We start from the raw sequence: 20,210 nt of genomic DNA on the forward strand, positions 1-20,210 counted from the left end.
GTCCGTAAGGTGGATGAGCCCTTGATCTTCGGTAGATCACACCCCGGATGACTCCGGCTAATGAAGCTCTCCTTCTCGGTGGAGAAACCTCTCCACAAAGTCTTGAACAGATTTAAAATGAAGCACACAAGACTTACAGATCACAGTGGCTCAAAGGAAATCGAAGTAAGCTCACAGCCACGAAGATGATGAAGACAGAGTCCAAGAGCACAGCAAGCTCTCAACCGAAACACACACACTTTTTTTCTTGCTTCTTGTTTTTTCTTGTTATTTTTTCTTTCCAGCATACACTGCTTCTTATGTCTCTGCATTCGATCAGCCTGCACCGGATCGCTGCCAATCTGCACCGAATCCCTGCTGCAAGCTACGGCTTCGCCAATCGCTTCTCTTCCTCTTCTGATTCTCTGAGCTCACACCAATAGAACCACGGTCTTCACTGGTGCCTCTGAGCTCGAACCAATCACCAGGAGTTAAGCCAATCGCCGCCTGATCACTGTCAGAAACACAGCCAATCGCAACCTGTAGCCGTTGCTGCTTCAAATGTATTTGACGCAGAGAAAGCAGTGGAAAGATCTTTTGTCTCATTCCTTTGATGAGGCTTAATTTGAAACTAAGCACTGGTATGATACCTGCAACCTATATCTCCAAAAGACTCACAGCAGAAGGTTAAACAGATATGGGCAAAAAGAAGTGCGGATTAGAAAATATCAGAGAAAGCGCATGCACAATGATCTTAACTGTGGATCGGTCAGCAGACCGATCGCAGATCCTTGGACCGATCAGACAACAGCCTGATCGGTCTGAGGATGGTCTGATCGGTCGTGGCGACCGATCAGATTGATTGTGGATCGGTCCATAGACCGATCCACCACCCTTTTGCTTCTGCGGCATTTTCTCCTGATCGGTCTCCAGACTGATCCAGGTTTAGAGCTCCCAGCCCTAAATCCTACCTGGTCCTGAGACCGAGCTACCGAACTACCGAGCTACCGAGCTCTCTCCGACTTCGTCCGGAGACCGAGCTACCGAGCTACCGAGCTCCCGAGCTACCGAGCTACCGAGCTACCGAGCTCTCTCTGACTTCGTCCGGAGACCGAGCTACCGAGCTCTCTCCGACTTCGTCCGGAGACCGAGCTACCGAGCTACCGAGCTACCGAACTACCGAGCTACCGAGCTCTCTCCGACTTCCCATGCCAAGCTTCCATACTTGGACTTCTCCCGTGCCAAGCTCCCTGCTTGGACTTTTCCGTGCCAAGTCTCCATACTTGGACTTTTCTCGTGCCAAGCTCCCTGCTTGGACTTTTCACCAGATGTCTGGTCAACCTTGACCTATCTGGATTTCCCTTGCCTGGCTTCACTCACCAGGACTTTCCAACTGCCTGGCTTCACTCACCAGGACTTTCCAACTGCCTGGCTTCACTCACCAGGACTTTCCATCTGCCTGGCTTCACTCACCAGGACTTCCAAACTGCCTAGCTTCACTCACTAGGTCTTTCCCCTGCCTGGCTTCACTCACCAGGACTTTCACTTTCACCTAGCTTCACTCACTAGGATTTTCACCTGGCTTTACTCATCAGGATTTCCCGACTGCCTAGCTTCCCAGTTAGGACTTCCCAGTCAAGTATCCGGTCAACCTTGACCTACTTGACTCTTCTTCATCCAACCTGACACCTGCATTCTCCGTATGGACAACTGCACCTGCATTGTCCATGTCTACATGTCTTTCTGTATTGTCAAACATCGAAACCATGACCAAGGTTTACGCTTGGTCAACTAGGTCAACCTTGACCTACTGGAAATTGCACCAACAATCTCCCCCTTTTTGATGTTTGACAATACCTTTAAGTTAGGCTAATCCAATAGCCTCAACTTTCTTCATGCCACTAGGTAATGAAACATAAGTTACAACCTTACATTCTTCTTCTAAGAAGACAACCTCCTTCTTAGATAATGAAGGCCTAACTTAAACCCTTCATTCTCCCCCTATTGGCACACATCAACAAACTCTCCCCCTGAAGAGTAAGTTACCGTTGTTCACAACTTCACTCGTTGTGATCAACAAACTCTCCCACTAACTCCAATGTTCTTCCTTGAACATTCTCTAGACATTCTCCATTCTCCCCCTTTTTGACACACATCAAAAAGAGTGATTCAAGGTCAAGAGTTTCTTCTTAATGAAAGTCCCATACCTTTCACTGAAACCCTTAATCTCCCCCTTGATACTAACGTCAACAATCAACTTAGTGATAATCCCATATCACCCTAGTAAAAACTCCCCCTAAAAGTCAACTCCCCCTTGACCATTGCACCAACAATGTCTTGGAGAGTTTCAAACCTTTAGAAATCCAAAACACAAACTGTGTTTTAACTTTCAGTTGAAATTTCAGACAACACAGTCGAAAATCAGCATTTTGGCAAGCTCTGATCGGTCACCAGACCGATCAGACCTCACTGGATCGGTCGACAGACCGATCAGTATCTGATACTGAAATTTAGTAACTGAAATTCGTAGATAATTCGTAGAAGTTTCTCCAGTAAACCTTCCAAGTTCAGTAACTAGACCCTGAAGAGTCTATATGCATAACTAATTCCCAGCGATGAGGTCCTATGGTCTTAAATTGTTTATAGTCCTAAAGATTCAGTTTCAAGTTTGTCAAAATATATCCAAATTTCTATCATAATTTCAATGACTTATCCTAGTTTCAAACAAAATCACGAAAGGTATCGATCAAGGGTATCAATCAATACATCAACAAGGTTAGATGATTTCTAGACACAGGTCCAACTAAGATTCCTTGGTTGGAATATATGAGTAAGATCTATGAGCCAAATACACATGAATTATGTAATGACCTTCCCCATACTCAATTTATGTCTCTTCAACCTAATTATTCAAGGGATGCATAATACATTTTGAATAATTTGGTTGATCCTAGCATCTCACCCCATTTCTAGCAAACAAAAATATTTTGTTAAACCTTATAGTTTGTGTGAGATGTCCCCAAGTTGCCCAAATTAATTTTTCAATTTCTCTTGTCATTTTAATGGTCCTTATTGATCATGATGTGGTCAAAATGACTTATTGAGCCAAACACATTCCCAATTCCCTCCTTAAATGACTAAATTCATTTTCCGAAAGGGGTTTGGTGAAAATATCGGCTAAGTTTGACTTTGACTCAACATATGTGAGTGCAATATCTCCCCTAGCTACGTGATCTCTAATGAAGTGATGACGCACTTCAATGTGTTTGGTCCTAGAATGATGGACTGGATTTTTCGTTAGGTTTATTGTGCTAATGTTGTCATACAACACTTGCACTCCCTTATACGAAAGTCCATAATCTTCTAGAGTGTGAATCATCCACAACAATTGTGATACACTCTCTCCCATGGCAATGTGTTCAGCCTCGGTCGTGGAGAGAGCAACACAATGTTGCTTCCGACTTGACCAACTAATCAACGATGAACCTAAAAATTGGCAACCCCTACTAGTACTTTTCCGATCCAATTTGCATCCAGCATAATCGGAATCGGTATAGCCTATCAAATCAAAAGACTCCGTACGAGGGTACCACAGTCCTACTTTAATTGTGCCCTTGAGATATCTTAGAATTCTCTTAACTGTAGTTAAATGAGATTCCTTGGCACAAACTTGATATCTAGCGCACATGCCCACAGCAAAAAGTATGTCCGGTTGACTAGCTGTGAGATATAGAAGACTACCGATCATGCTTCTATATTGCGTTAGATCAACTGGTTTCCCACTCTCATCATTGTCAAGACGAGTGTTTGTCGCCATTGGAGTGGACACTTCCTTAGAATCACTCATGTTGAATTTTTTTGAGTATCTCTTGAGTGTATTTCATTTGATGGACATAAATTCCATCTCGAGTTTGCTTGATTTCAAGTCCAAGGAAGAAAGTCAATTCTCCTACTAGACTCATCTCAAACTCACTTTCCATGTGAGAAATAAATTCATTCAAATAGCCCTTGTTATTTGAGCCACAAATTATGTCATCGACATACACTTGGGCTACAAAAATATTTTCACTATCTCTACGCAGAAATAGTGTTGGGTCTATTTGGCCTCTTACAAAACCCTTTTCTAGCAAATATGTTGACAACCTTTCGTACCAAGCTCGTGGTGCTTGTTTAAGCCCATAAAGTGCTTTCTTGAATTTGTACACGTGGTTTGGAGCTTCGGCATTCACAAATCCCGGTGGTTGTTCAACATAGACTTCTTATTTAATAAAGCCATTTAAGAAGGCAGATTTAACATCCATTTGATAGAGCTTGAAACCTCTATGTGCAGCAAAAGCTAGCATCAAACGAATGGACTCTAATCGGGCCATGGGAGCATAAGTCTCATCATAATCGAGACCTTCGACTTGACTATAGCCCTTGGCTACAAGTCTTGCCTTGTTTCTTACAACTTCTCCCTTTTGATTTAACTTATTTTTGAAGACCCATTTAGTTCCAATAATGGTGGTCTTCTTAGGTCTAGGAACTAAGTCCCACACTTGGCTCATTTCAAATTGACCTAACTCATCTTGCATAGCTATGATCCAATCAGGATCGCGCAATGCCTCATCAACTAATTTTGGTTCAATTTCTGAAATCAATGCGACTTCATTAGACTCATTTCTAAAATATGACCTGGTCCTAACCCCTTGTTGGATGTCTCCCACAATTTGGTCTTGGGGATGACTAGTGGCTATCCTAGATTGTCTTGGTGTTGGTGGTGCCTCATGAATAGTCTCACTAGGCACAGGCAAGGACTCAATATCAGGCAAAGGATCAGATTGAGTTCTTTGTTGCCTTTGCTCATCAATATCAGAGTCAACTTCGACTCTTTCTATGTTTCGATCATTCAAACTTAGCCTTCTAAGTTCAAGTTGAATTTCTCCTACATCCCTTGATTGATCATTTAAGTTAGGGATTTCTTCAAAAGCTACATCAGAGGACTCTTCAATAAATTTAGTCCTATTGTTGTAGACTCGATAGGCTTTGCTGGTGAGCGAGTACCCGACCAGTATCCCTTCATCAGCTTTGGCCGAAAATTTTCCAAGATGGTCCTTGGTGTTCAAAATAAACACCTTACAACCAAACACCCTAAGATGTTTAATTGTAGGGGGTTTTCCAAACCAAAGTTCATGGGGAGTCTTTCCTAAAAACCTATGTATCAGGATTCGGTTTTGCACTTAGCAAGCTGTATTTACAGCTTCAGCCCATAAGTAACTCGGTAGTGAGTACTCATTGAGCATACTTCGTGCAGCCTCTTGTAAGACTCGGTTCTTTCTCTCCACAACCCCATTTTGCTGTGGGGTCCTTGGAGTAGAGAACTCATGCCTATATCTCTTTTCTTGACAGAATTCTAAAAACCTACGATTTTGAAATTCTCCACCATGATCACTTCTAATGGTTTTAATTGTTGTTGATTTTTCATTTTCAGTTCTTCTACAAAAGGATATAAAAATATCTATGGTTTGATCCTTAGTTTTCAAAAAGAAGGTCCATGTATACCTAGTAAAGTCATCAATAATCACTGAACAATATCTACTTCCATTTAATGAGATAACACTACTGCAATCAAACAAATCCATATGTAATAAGTCTAAGGCAGTAGTTGTACTTATAGCGCTTTTACCTTTATGAGGAACTTTAGTTTGCTTACCCTTCTAACACGCATCACACAATTTGGTCTTTTGGTACTTGATGCTTGGTAAGCCTCGCACTAACCCTTTGTTGACCAGCTTCCGGATATTCTTCATGTTCACATGAGTCAACCTCCTATGCCAAAGCCACGATTCTTCTTCTTTTGACATGAAACACTTAGCAAGAGCATTAGTAACACTTTTAAAGGAAACTTGATAAATGTTATCTACCCTTGTGCCTACTAGTACCGTGTCAAGTGTGTCAATGTTTTTGACTAGACATTGACTCGAATGAAACTCAATTGTGTAACCCGTATCACACAATTGACTGACACTTAGGAGATTAAAAGTCATCCCCTTGACTAGAAGGACATTCTTGATTTGGAGGCATTCGGATATATGAATGTCTCCAACTCCTATAACCTTAAGACTACCATTGTCACCAAATGACACATTACCTCTATTTTTGTTTTGAATGGTAGAAAATAGTGACTTGTCCCCGGTCATGTGCTTGGAGCATCCACTATCAACAAACCAAGTTGATAGACGCTCCCCCTTTACCAATGCCTACAAGACACGAAAGATAGATGTTTTAGGTACCCAAATCTTGGGACCTAATGCATCTACAATGTAAGACCTAGGAACCCATGCCTTGGTTACACCCTTCCTATTCTCATGAACCCTAGAAGCATGTGATCTATGAAATTGGGTTCTAGACACTAGTGAAATGAAACTAGACTCTTTGGGTTGATATCCTAACCCGGCATTGTTGTAGACCGCCCTTTGGGCATTTAGAATCATGTCTAAGGTCTTAGAGCTAGTTGAGAATTTCTCAAGCATTTTCTTGAGTTTCTCAACTTCACTCTTTAAAGCTTTGTTTTCATCCTCAAGGACCTCTAGATGTAGGTCATCAACCTCATCTTCCCTGAGGGCCCTCAAGTTTTCTACTTCTTCTTTTAATGATTTATTTTCTGTTTTTGATTTTTTAAGCAAGGTAGACAAATGAGTAATAGTTCTATAATACTTTTCTAAATGAGGCGAAGTTACCTCTTCATCATCCGAAGATGATGAAGCCGTGGTTGATGTGTCACTTGTGTCACCATCACTTCCGGAATCCGGTTCCTCCCTTGCCATGAGCGCTAGTTGACGTGTGCTTTTCTCCTTCTTCTCTTCCTCCGATGAGCTTGAGGAGGATTCATCCCAAGTAGCTTTGAGAGCTTTCTTCTTCTTGGCCCTTTCCTCCTTCTTCTTGAGTTTTGGACACTCGATCCGATAGTGTCCTTTCTTGCTACACTCATAACAAGTAACGTTAGTCTTATCAATATTTTGATCAAGAGATTTACCTTTCCCTTTGTATCTCCGGCTTCTTCTCATGATCCTCCTTACAAAGTTGGCCATCTCGCTTGATGATGATCCACCTTCATCATCGGACTCGGAGGAGGATGAGGATGTAGGGATCTCTTTCTCCTTCTTCTTTTCTTTCTTTCTTCTTCCATCCTTGCTCTTTTCTCCTGCAACTAAGGCAATACCTTTCTCTTTTTGACCTTTGTTAGCAAGTTCATGAAGTTCCATTTCACAAAAAAATTCATCTAACTTAACAACTGAAAGGTCCTTGGAAACCTTGTAGGCATCTACCATTGATGACCACAAGGCATTCCTTGGAAAAGCTTTGAGTGCATGCCTTACGAGATCGCGATTCTCTACACGTTCATCCACGGAATGAAGACCATTGAGGATCTCTTTGAACCTTCCATGTAGTTCACTTACCGTTTCGTTCTCCTTCATGGTGAGGTTTTGTAGTTGGTTTAGGAACAAGTCTCTCTTGGCGATTCGAGAGTCTCAGGTTCCTTCTTGGAGCTCGATGAGCTTGTTCCACAACTCTTTTGCGCTCGTAACTGGACCTACCTTGACGAGTTGATCTTTGGCTAGCCCACATTGTAGGGTTACCACTGCCTTGGCATCGGCTTGTCCTTTGCGGATTTGCTCGGCGGACCACCTTGACGAGTCTAGTTCCTTACCTTCTTCGTCCTTTGGAGGTGTGAACCCTTCCTTGACCGAGAACCACATGGAGATGTCGGTCTTGAGGTAATACTCCATACGGCTCTTCCAATATTGGAAATCCGCTCCGTCGAAGTAGGGTGGACGATTGATGCTAAAGCCTTCCTTCATAGCCATCTTCTTGCTCTTTAGGATGTTAGTCCGGATGAAGAGCGCCAAGCTCTGATACCACTTGTTAGGATCTTAGATGGCTAGAGGGGGGGGGGGGTGAATAGTCTCTTAAAAACTTAAACACAAATTTCTACAAAGAAACTTGTTAGCACAGTGGAATTAGGAAACTAAAACAAGAAGGAAACAAGCACACTAACACACGGATATACGAGGTTCGGGGATAACTTGCCCCTACTCCTCGGCGTGTCCGTAAGGTGGACGAGCCCTTGATCTTCGGTAGATCACACCCCGGATGACTCCGGCTAATGAAGCTCTCCTTCTCGGTGGAGAAACCTCTCCACAAAGTCTTGAACAGATTTAAAATGAAGCATACAAGACTTACAGATCACAGTGGCTCAAAGGAAATCGAAGTAAGCTCACAGCCACGAAGATGATGAAGACAGAGTCCAAGAGCACAGCAAGCTCTCAACCGAAACACACACACTTTTTTTCTTGCTTCTTGTTTTTTCTTGTTATTTTTTCTTTCCAGCATACACTGCTTCTTATGTCTCTGCATTCGATCAGCCTGCACCGGATCGCTACCAATCTGCACCGAATCCCTGCTGCAAGCTACGGCTTCGCCAATCGCTTCTCTTCCTCTTCTGATTCTCTGAGCTCACACTAATAGAACCACGGTCTTCACTGGTGCCTCTGAGCTCGAACCAATCACCAGGAGTTAAGCCAATCGCCGCCTGATCACTGTTAGAAACACAGCCAATCGCAACCTGTAGCCGTTGCTGCTTCAAATGTATTTGACGCAGAGAAAGCAGTGGAAAGATCTTTTGTCTCATTCCTTTGATGAGGCTTAATTTGAAACTAAGCACTGGTATGATACCTGCAACCTGTATCTCCAAAAGACTCACAGCAGAAGGTTAAACAGATATGGGCAAAAAGAAGTGCGGATTAGAAAATATCAGAGAAAGCGCATGCACAATGATCTTAACTGTGGATCGGTCAGCAGACCGATCGCAGATCCTTGGACCGATCAGACAATAGCCTGATCGGTCTGAGGATGGTCTGATCGGTCGTGGCGACCGATCAGATTGATTGTGGATCGGTCCATAGACCGATCCACCACCCTTTTGCTTCTGCGGCATTTTCTCCTGATCGGTCTCCAGACTGATCCAGGTTTAGAGCTCCCAGCCCTAAATCCTACTTGGTCCTGAGACCGAGCTACCGAGCTACCGAGCTACCGAGCTCCCGAGCTACCGAGCTATCGAGCTATCGAGCTACCGAGCTACCGAGCTACCGAGCTCTCTCCGACTTCCCATGCCAAGCTTCCATACTTGGACTTCTCCCGTGCCAAGCTCCCTGCTTGGACTTTTTCGTGCCAAGTCTCCATACTTGGACTTTTCTCGTGCCAAGCTCCCTGCTTGGACTTTTCACCAGATGTCTGGTCAACCTTGACCTATCTGGATTTCCCTTGCCTGACTTCACTCACCAGGACTTTCCAACTACCTGGCTTCACTCACCAGGACTTTCCAACTGTCTGGCTTCACTCACCAGGACTTTCCATCTGCCTGGCTTCACTCACCAGGACTTCCAAACTGCCTAGCTTCACTCACTAGGTCTTTCCCCTGCCTGGCTTCACTCACTAGGACTTTCACTTTCACCTAGCTTCACTCACTAGGATTTTCACCTGGTTTTACTTATCAGGATTTCCCGACTGCCTGGCTTCCCAGTTAGGACTTCCCAGTCAAGTATCCGGTCAACCTTGACCTACTTGACTATTCTTCATCCAACCTGATCAGACCCTGATCAGTATCTCTCCTCATGGACAACTGCACCTGCATTGTCCATGTCTACATGTCTTTCTGTATTGTCAAACATCGAAACCATGACCAAGGTTTACGCTTGGTCAACTAGGTCAACCTTGACCTACTGGAAATTGCACCAACAGGACGTTCTTATCTGACCTAATATATACAGCCTGACTTGCTCGAGAGGGACTGATGGACCTTTGTTATTACAAGAGCGAGATAATTTTCGACCGTCGGATTAAGCACATGAAACAAATAAAATCTAAAGTAATCATCACTTAGTAAAGACATTTAGTCTTTTTTGCTGTGGGTCATATCACATTAATATGATGTAACCTCAAAGACACTGGTACATTCTAGGCTTGGAAATCGAGGCGAATAATGTAGACGACTAGCTTAAAAGGAGTGGTTGTATTTAAAGACATAATAACTGAGACTTGCTGACATTTAATGTGTAATCTCTTCATAAATATGTAATAGATCCGCCACATAGCTTAAGTAGTCAAGACAGCTAGAATTATTCTGATTACACAACAGTCTAGTCAGTCAGACTCTCACCTCCTTCGACTATACTTGAAAAGGAGACTTGTGATCCGAAGGATAATTAGTGGGTGTCACGTGAATAAGAGAAGTTGGTAACCTTGCTAAGATGGTTCTAACAAAGGGAAAACTCGATCAACCCTAGATTTCTTGGGTGCACCCCAGCTTCATGGCGCTCCTTGACTTCTCAATCGCACCCCGGCTTCTGGGACGCACCTCAACTCCTTGGCACCCTTGCTCCTGGGTCTCCTGTCTCTATAACGACTTGACTCGGAATGCAAGACCATTTTAAGAAAAGAATAACCATCGGATAAATATCAAATTATTTTAAGAAAAGAATAATCATCATATAAATCTTAGATTATTTCAGGAAAAGAATAATCATTGCATAAATTTTAAATTACTATTTTTTAAAAATAGCGACATGAATAAGTCTTGGATTATTTAAGGAATTAAAAAATAATAACGTGAAGATTGGAGCAAAAGGAAAAAAAGTTTGTTGTCTTCCTATAAAAGGTAGTCTTGTTCAACATCTAAGGTATATACACACACTTATGTACATAAAAAGACTGGAGCACTCACCTTCTTTGTTCTCTAACTTGAGCATTAGAGTAGCTACACTGGGGAATCCCCTAACTATCATTCAAACCCCCTTCTTCTTGTTTGCCTTCATCCATGCTCTCAAAACCACATCATCATCCTTGTTGTCATCTAGTAATCTGCAATTAAGTTAGCAACAAAGTCAACCCACTGTGATTCACTTGTCTATGTTTGCGGGTGGGATTGTATGAATTTATATATTCCAGTAAAAGGTTATTACGCTCATTCCAAGCAACCCTCACAGTCTGTCTCAAAATTATATGAAGGGAGGTAAATCACAAGGTCAATTTATAACCTACCACCAAGTGATTAGGGGGTGGGAGGATTTTTTTTTTAGGACATGTGCCTGTTGGGATTTGATACCTATCTTACTATAGTAAATCTGTTACTAACTAACCGATTGAGAATCTGTGAATAGGGTTGTAAATGAAACAAACGTTCGTGGACAAGTTTGATATTCGACTTGGTAAGAGCTTGTTTATATTCGTTAATATACACAAGATCAATTAAATAAAAAATTTGAACAACTTGTTAAACTAAACAAATAAGCTTGAACACATATGTATTCAACTCGTTAATGTTCGTGAATAACATTCGTGAATAATATTCATGAATCATATTTATTAATAAAACTCTAATCAATATGCTAAATAAATAAAAATAAAATAAATAAATAAGTTTAAATTATCAAGCTCAAAATCAAATAAACAAGTAAAAATTTCAAACAATAAAAAAAGCTTGAATTGAGAGCTCGATAATATATAAATGAACCAAGTTCGAACCAAGCTCAAGCTAAGCTTGAATTAAAAGCTTGATAACATCTAAACGAACTAAGCTCAAGTCAAGTTTCAAACAAACTCAAGCTCATAAAAATTAAATCAAGTCAAGCTTGAATAATCATTTCAAATACTTGGTTCATTTTAAGCTCGGCTCGACTTGATTACTTTATCAAATAAACTTGAATACCCCAAAGTTCGACTCAGCTCGACTTCTTTACCACCCTACATGCGGAAACTATATAAATTTATATAGATCAATGCGAATTTAACCGTGATTAGGCAAAGTCAATGTGATTTCTTAAAAGTAAAGTAGAGAAAAATTCCCAATCACAACTTTAATTTTACATGCAATCCCCACTCATAAAAACTTTGTTTTCACTCCCTGTATGCAAAGTTTTATTTGCTTTAACTCCCTCATGCAAATATTGTTATTTAATTGCCCCTCAAATTTTTTAGGTCCAAAAGGTCAAAAAATGAGTATAATTCCTCTTAAAGTCAACACTTTACACTAGAATCGAGTATACTTTTTTATTAAATTAAGTATGGTTTTTTTTCCTATTTTTATATAATTCCTCCTAAATTCAATACTATTTAAAGAAAATTTAGTATATTTTCTATCCAATTAAGTATCATTTAAAAAAAATCTAGTATATTTTTCATCCAATTGAGGTGAAAAAAGAATCATGCTCAATTTGATAGAAAATATACTAAAATGAGTATAATTCCTCTTAAAGTCAACACTTTATACTAGAATCGAGTATATTTTCTATTAAAATTACCCTTCATATTTTTTAAGTATAAATAGTCTAAAAATGAGTATAATTTCTATTAAATTCAGCACTTTAAAATAGAATCAAGTATATTTTCTATTAAATTGAGTATGACTTTTTTCCTACTTAATATAATTCCTCCTAAATTCAACATAATTTAAAGAAAATCTAGTATATTTTCCTTCCAATTGAGTACTATTTAAAGAAAATTTAGTATATTTTCCATCCAATTGAGGTAGAAAAAGAATCGTGCTCAATTTAATAGAAAATATACTAGATTCTAGTTTAATGCACTGAATTTAAGAGGAATTATACTCATTTTTAGACTTTTATATTTAAAATAACAGGGGCAATTAGATAAGTGCATTTGACTAGGGAGTGGAAACAAAGATTTGTTCCAATGGGGTTGCATGCAAATTTTCCTATTTGTTAATATCAAAGGATAAATTACATAATTTGGTGTTCCAAATCATTATCGATTATTTATTTAATTATCACCCCCGGGCAAGGTTGAATTGGCTAGTGCAGAGTAGAGTTACTACCATAAGACAATAGTTCGAATCTCGATAAAGTCGAAAAAAAAAACTCTTCTTCACACAGGCCAACTATAGTTTCCCGATTTATCTTTTCACAAATGATCGTGGGGTCAATCGTATGGAACCGCTGGATGATAGATTCTATCTTTTTACTACCATTATTTATTTATTTATTTATGAGATAAAGATAATGTGAATATTATAAAGAAATAAACACTTGACTAAAAACACAGGTAACATAAGAACACGTCATCCTATATTTTTATTCTAAAAATAATATTATTTTAATTTATTTAAAATTATTAACCCTAAAGGCCTAAACCACATATTAAAATTATGAAACATATGATGAGTATTTTATTTTTTAAAAATGAGAAACCTCTCTTCGTGCCCCTTTTTAATTTACATGTTTATGGCGATTGTGGTGTAGGTCGGATATTTACGATTATTTTGATTAATTAGGGAAATCCAGCCATAAAAAACATTGATCAGGCCTTCAGCTAGCGATCGCCGGCGGGGACGAGCGGAGACGACATTAAAGTGAATATGCTGTCGGTCACCTTAACCACCTCATTTCCGGCCAGCTCCGGCAGACACTGGAGACCGGCTCCGTCGAGGTTGACGCCATCCTCTTCTTCACATCCATTTCCGAGCACTGTGTCGGAAGGGAAAACAGAGGAGAAGATCGCTGAGCCTCAAACCAAAACAGCTCCGGCGACCGCCATCATCGGAACAAGTGCCACTTCCTGGAAAGAGGCTGATAGCCACCCAGACACAGGTCGCCGGCCAATTAATACGCCGCCTCCACCATGCCCACAACCAGCATCTCTTCGACCTCGAAAATCACCCTCCTTTTTCGCATCCATCTGCAGGGACCTCGACAAGCTCATCCACATCTTCATGGATCCCCCCGTTCTCCATCGCTCCGTAGACCCCCACCACGTGCTCTCCGGCAACTTTGCTCCCGTCGACGAGCTCCCTCCGACGACTTGTCCGGTCGTCCGTGGCGCCATCCCGCGGTGCCTAGCCGGCGGCGCCTACATCCGCAACGGGCCCAACCCGCAGCATCTGCCCCGCGGCCCCTACCATCTCTTCGAAGGAGACGGCATGCTGCACTCGCTCCTCCTCGCCTCCGGCGGCGACGGCACCGATCGCGCCATCCTCTGCTCCCGATATGTTTGCACCTACAAGTACCTCCTGGAGCGCGACGCCGGCGGCCCCGTCCTCCCCAATATTTTGTCCGGCTTCCACGGCTTCGCCGGGGTGGCGCGCGGAGTGGTAGCAGCGGTGAGGGTACTCACTGGGCAGATGAACCTCGCGGAGGGAATTGGCTTGGCAAACACCAGTTTGGTCTTCTTCGGTGGCCGCCTCTACGCGCTGGGGGAGCCCGACCTGCCCTACGCAGTGAGCGTGTCGCTCCAGGACGGGGAGATCACCACTCTGGGCCGGTGTGACTTCGCCGGCCGGGTCTCCATGGGGATGACCGCCCACCCCAAGAAGGACCCGTCAACAGGGGAGCTCTTCGCCTTCCGCTACGGCCCGATCCCTCCCTTCCTCACCTACTTCCGGTTCGACGCCAATGGGAACAAGGCGGGCCCCGACGTGCCCATCTTCTCGGTGCGGCAGCCGTCGTTCCTGCACGACTTCGCCGTGACGGAGCGGTACGCCGTCTTCGCGGACATCCAGATCGTGATGAAACCGATGAACATGGTGCTGGGCGGCGGCGGGCTGGTGGGGTCGGACAACGGCAAGGTGCCGCGCATCGGGGTATTGCCGCGGTATGCCACATCGGAGGCGGAGATGCGATGGTTCGAGGTGCCGGGTTTCAACCCGCTTCACACGATCAACGCGTGGGAGGAAAAAGGAGACTTGATCCTGGTGGCGCCGAACATACTGTCGGTGGAGCACGCGCTGAAGCGGATGGAGCTAATGCACGCCTCCATGGAGATGGTGCGGATCGAACTGGAAGGCGGCGGCGCCGTAACGCGGACACCGCTCTCGGCGGCGAACCTAGAACTCGGAGTGATCCATCCGGGCTACGTGGGGCGGAGGACCCGCTACGTATACCTGGGCGTGGCGGATCCATTGCCGAAGATAAGCGGGGTGGTGAAGCTCGACCTTGCGGTCGCTGGCAATCGAGATTGCGTGGTTGCCCGGCGAGACTTCGGGAGGGGGTGCTTCGGAGGGGAGCCCTTGTTCGTGCCCAAAGGCGAGAGGAAAGACGAGGCGGAAGACGAAGGGTACTTGGTCTCGTACGTGCACGACGAGGACAGAGGCGAGTCGAGGTTCCTGGTAATGGACGCGCAGTCGCCGGAATTGGAGATCGTGGCGGAGGTGCTGCTGCCGCGCCGAGTGCCCTACGGATTCCACGGCATCTTCGTTTCCAGAGAAGAGCTGGAATCGCAATGGTCCCTGTAGAGAACACGCAACAGCGACGGCATCTCTGCTTGTATAAATAAATAAATAAATAAATTTAAATAAATAAGTATCTATGTCCTTTATATTTATAAATAATATAAATAATATTTATAAAAAACGTTCATGAATATTCATGAATAATATTAATAAATAATATTTATGAATAATATTTATAAAATATATTCATCAATAAATTTTTTAACTTACTAAATAAATAAATAAAATTATATTATTAAACTTAATAATTAATTAAACAAGCTTAAAATTTAAAAATTTCAAATAATCAAATAAGTTTGGATTAAAAGTTTGATAACATCCAAACAAATCAAACTAGGGCTCATAAAAAATAAACCAAATCAATCTTGAACAATCATTTTAACATCTTGGTTCATTTTAGGTTTAGCTCGGTATGATTTGATTAGGGGTGGGATTGGATCGGGACCCGTCCTGTAACCCCCTTACTCAATACCCGCCCCGATAAGAATTGAGATTTTTTTTTCTCCCGACCCCGTACCCGAAAAATGTCGGGACCCGAATGTTCGGGATCCCGAATATTCGAGATCGGGTAGGGACCCGTAAGAATATCCCTAAAAATATTTTTTAAAAAAAAAAATCTATGGAGACTCAAACAATTTTTTAGTACAATATAAATAAATTAAAATGATTTCGTGGTACATAACCATTAAAAACTAAAATATCTTCCTAGGACATCATAAATATATTAAAACTAATAAAAAAAACTAAAACTACTACTTAGTTTATACTTTATACCTAATACAAGAAAATCCAAAAATAAAAGTTATCATGCCAGTCATTGTATCAATAATGAATTGATGATATGGTGACCTTAGTCCTTAGAAATGTTTGGATTCAACCTACAGAAAAAAGATCACAAAAATTATTCCTTATATCATTTTATCAATTTTCATATGCTAAAATAAACTAACTGACTATCTTCTTCGCACATTACCAATAAATTATTTAGAAACAAAATTATGATGAAGTATGAGAAAAATGGAGAGACAAAAAAATAAACATAATGGTTAGATGTTTAAAATATAAAAAGAATATATATATATATATATATAATATTTTTAATATAAAAAATAATATTATAATATAATCGGGTTGGGACGGGATTCCCGTTGGGAAAAAAAAATTTCCCGATAGTGATCGGGACGGGAAAAATCCCGAACCTTCGGGCTGGGAAAATGTCGAGTCGGGATATTTTCGGGTCGGAAATGGGATGAGATTCGGGAAGGGTCGGGATTTTCGGGATTTTTTCCAACCCTAGATTTGATTATCTTAACAAACAAGCTTAACATCACAAAACTTGACTTGGCTCGGCTCAATTTGTTTACGACCCTATTTATAAATAACAAAGTTTGTAAATTATATTTATAATATTTTTTTATTAAATTTATAAATATAATAATAGTTAAATTTTTATTCTATTAATTTTTTTTAGTTGACAAATTTTTATTCTATTAATATGGCAAAAGGCGATTCACTCACCCCTAGTGTCCCCGTCAATCTGTTTTTAAGTCAACACAGAGAAGATAAATCACGGATGATTATTAGCCATTAGTATAATTGGCTAAGGTATGAAGAGGGCATAATTTTTATTTTATTAAATTTCTATGCTAGCCGACCTAATTCATTTATCTGTTGAATTCATCTGGTTCACTTGACTTGTTTAGTCTACCCAACCACCAATCTCATACTCTACTCGAGTTTAGTCCACCAAACGATAGTCCACCAAATGACAGACTTTACTCAATGATGCCAATTCTTGGTTATCTCAACAATCTCGCTAAATTTATCTGTTTATCCACTTGACTCATCAGTCTGATCAATTGAACTCATCAATTTGACTGACTTAATCAATTCACGCATGACATCTAGGTAGCGTTTGGTTCTTTTTTAGGAATCAGGAACGAGAATCATATTATTATGGAATGAAAATAGGCATGAGCAAGGGTATCACTTTTAAAAATAATGTTTGGTAAGTTGAATATTTGTTATAGGAATAAACTAAAATTTTCTCTTTTACCCTTAGAGTAAAATAAGAGAAAAAATTATATATGAGAGAAAAATACGATGAGAGAAAATAATGAGAATGAAAGTGTGATGAGAGAGAAAATGTGATTGGAATCGCAATACGCAACAGTGACGACATCTCTGCTTCCTGATGAATAAATAAATAAATAAATTTAAATAAATAAGTATCTGTCTCCTTAATATTTATAAATGATATTAATAAATATATTTACGAATATTCATGAATAATATTAATAAATAATATTCGTAAAATATATTTGATCCTGTCTGAGAACCCTGACAAAACGGAAAGCTGGGAGAAAAATCTACTGCTGTTGAAAAATAATACCTGTAGAATACCGATCCGAAAAACCTAAAGTGGATCTAAGAGAATGAAATCACAGAATGTCCTCCTCGTGCGAAGATCCAGAGACGAGAGGAAATCTTTGATGAAGAAAACAGAGATCTGGAGCTTCCAAGGCTTCCTACGCATAAGAGATCAACCAACACTATCGTCAGTGACCTAAGACCGGGGTGGGAATCCCTAGCTAGGCCCTCCGATGCTCAAGTTAGTGATTTCTCTTGGTGTGGAAGAAAGGAGAAGATGAACAGTAGTTGAAAATTAGGGTTGTGAGTGCGAGCATCAACGTGAGCATACCTGGCCAACGGAGAGGATTCCCCTTTTTATACCACTTCATATAACCTCCGTAGTCATGAAGTGGACCCCCCGGTTTGTTAGAGTTTGTTATGAGATGACGTAAGCCACGTATTTGTAGAAAATGACTTTTAAGGAATCTCTTTTGTACCCCAGATATACCTTTTTTGTCGTCTAGTACCTACAGAAGAGTCTAGAAACATTCTTCCCGCCAAGCAAGTCAACCTGTTATACGATTACATAAAGCACATATTTTCATAAGCTATTCATAAATATCTTTAAAATATTTATTCCCGTCCTGTCTTGTAAGTTATATTTTATCGCCCCTGTTTGGTTATCCTATTTTCACTATGTGTGGACCGCCCGGTATTATACTATGTTCTGTATCGATCGAAATTGAGCCCAGACCATGTCCGGTCGGTTTATTATTATTATTCAACTAATCGTTTAGTAATATACTACCAATTCTATAAAGCCTTAGATCTTTTCATTTCTGGGCGATCATGTATACTCAATTAATATTAGTTTATGTTTAGATATGCCACCTTAAACAATCCTGGTTTTTTTTTTATCTTAAACGTGTAAACCCAATCAATATTGGTCTATATCCCCTTAAGTCTGTTATCCTGACCGATTTGGGCTATCTTTTATTAAGTTATATACCGGCTGATATTGAATTATCCTTTCCGAGGTATTTCCGACCGATATTGGCTTATTCTTCCTAAGGTATTTCTCGGCCGGGATCAACCTATCTCTCTTAAGGTATATCCCGGCCGATATTGCACTATCCTTCCCAGAGTATTTCCTGACCGATATTGGCCTCTTCCTCCCGAGGTATTTCCCGGTCCATATTGGCTTATTCTTCCTAAGGTATTTCTTGACCGGGATCGGCCTATCTCTCTTAAGGTATATCCCGACCGATATTGTACTATCCTTCCCCGAGTATTTCCTAACCGATATTGGCCTCTTCCTCCCGAGGTATTTCCCGGCCAATATTGACTTATTCTTCCTAATTCTGTTATCTCCTTTCCCTTTTTCACCAGGGACCTACTAAACCTAACTCATATCACTAGCCTTCCCTTCAAGTATATGTTAGAGTGTATACTAAAAGCCTAGCTTTTGGTATAAACATTTATCTAGAAATAAGAATCACATTGGTCAAATGTCTACATTAATGATAAATGTAGTTGCTCAATTAATTTATATTGTAGATAACATGGTGTGTGGTGTCACATACAGAAGATCATGTTATCGGTTACTTATAAATTATAAACAGTAGCTCACGACCAAGATGGAAAGGAACAAACCATTAGAAGGTCGTAGTATAATTAGGTATTAGTTTATCTTAACTATATAATTACACTAGTACACTTAGAGTGTATTGAGTAGGACCATTTGAGGACGTTCCTTTTATACTGACTTTATAAAGGAACAAAGACCTCAGTTATTATGGAAGTGTGTGCTCTTAATCCTAATATAATAACAAGCATATATATTTGATATTTATTTCTTTAATTTATCAATGGGTGAGATTTAGTTCGATAAATCAATAAGCCCGATAAGTTGGGAAATGATATCACTTATAATGTGCGTTGTTTATTATATAAGGAAACTGTGTCCTAGTGATCTAGGTTGAGAATGTCCCCAAGAGGAGCTCATAAGGATTGTCATGTTAAACCCTGCAGGTGGACTTAGTCCGACATGACGATGAAGTTGAGTGGTACTACTCTTGGAGCTAGATATTAATTAAGCGAGTTGTCAGTAACTTACTTAATTAGTGGACATTTGTTATCTTAAACACAGGGAGACTAACACACTCATAATAAGAAGGAGCCCAAAATGTAATTTGGGATTGGTGCGGTAGTTCAATAATAGTTCTTTAGTGGAATGAATTATTATTGATGAAATTAAGTTGTGTGTTCGGGGCGAACACGGGATGCTTAATTTCATCGGGAGACCAAAATCAATTTCTCCTCTCGGTCCCTATCGTAGCCTCTAGTATATAGAGATTTATACTCACCGCATACCCACCTACTTACCTATCCAATGGGGCCGGCCAAGCTAGCTTGGAACCCAAGCTAGGGCCGGCCAAGACCAAGTGGATGAGCCATGTAGGTGGCCGGCCAAAGCTTGGGTCCCAAGCTTAGGTGGCCGGCCACTAGAATATTAAAAAGGATTTTTATTAAAATTATTTCTTATGTGGATATCATGATTTTAAAAGAGAGTTTAAAAATTAAAAATTTCCTTTTATAG

General features: G+C 40.7%; 1 protein-coding gene across 1 annotated transcript; it reads left to right on the forward strand.

Moving 5' to 3' along the window:
• The first annotated feature begins 13,237 nt into the window (after window positions 1-13,237).
• LOC122018779 (zeaxanthin 7,8(7',8')-cleavage dioxygenase, chromoplastic-like) lies at window positions 13,238-15,372 on the forward strand. Its single transcript, XM_042576196.1, has one exon. It carries the CDS (start codon window positions 13,391-13,393, stop codon window positions 15,260-15,262), a length of 1,872 nt encoding a protein of 623 aa, XP_042432130.1. The 5' UTR covers window positions 13,238-13,390; the 3' UTR covers window positions 15,263-15,372.
• The last annotated feature ends 4,838 nt before the right edge of the window (window positions 15,373-20,210 follow it).

Source organism: Zingiber officinale, chromosome 9A (assembly GCF_018446385.1).
Source record: "Zingiber officinale cultivar Zhangliang chromosome 9A, Zo_v1.1, whole genome shotgun sequence".
Lineage (NCBI taxonomy): Eukaryota > Viridiplantae > Streptophyta > Magnoliopsida > Zingiberales > Zingiberaceae > Zingiber > Zingiber officinale.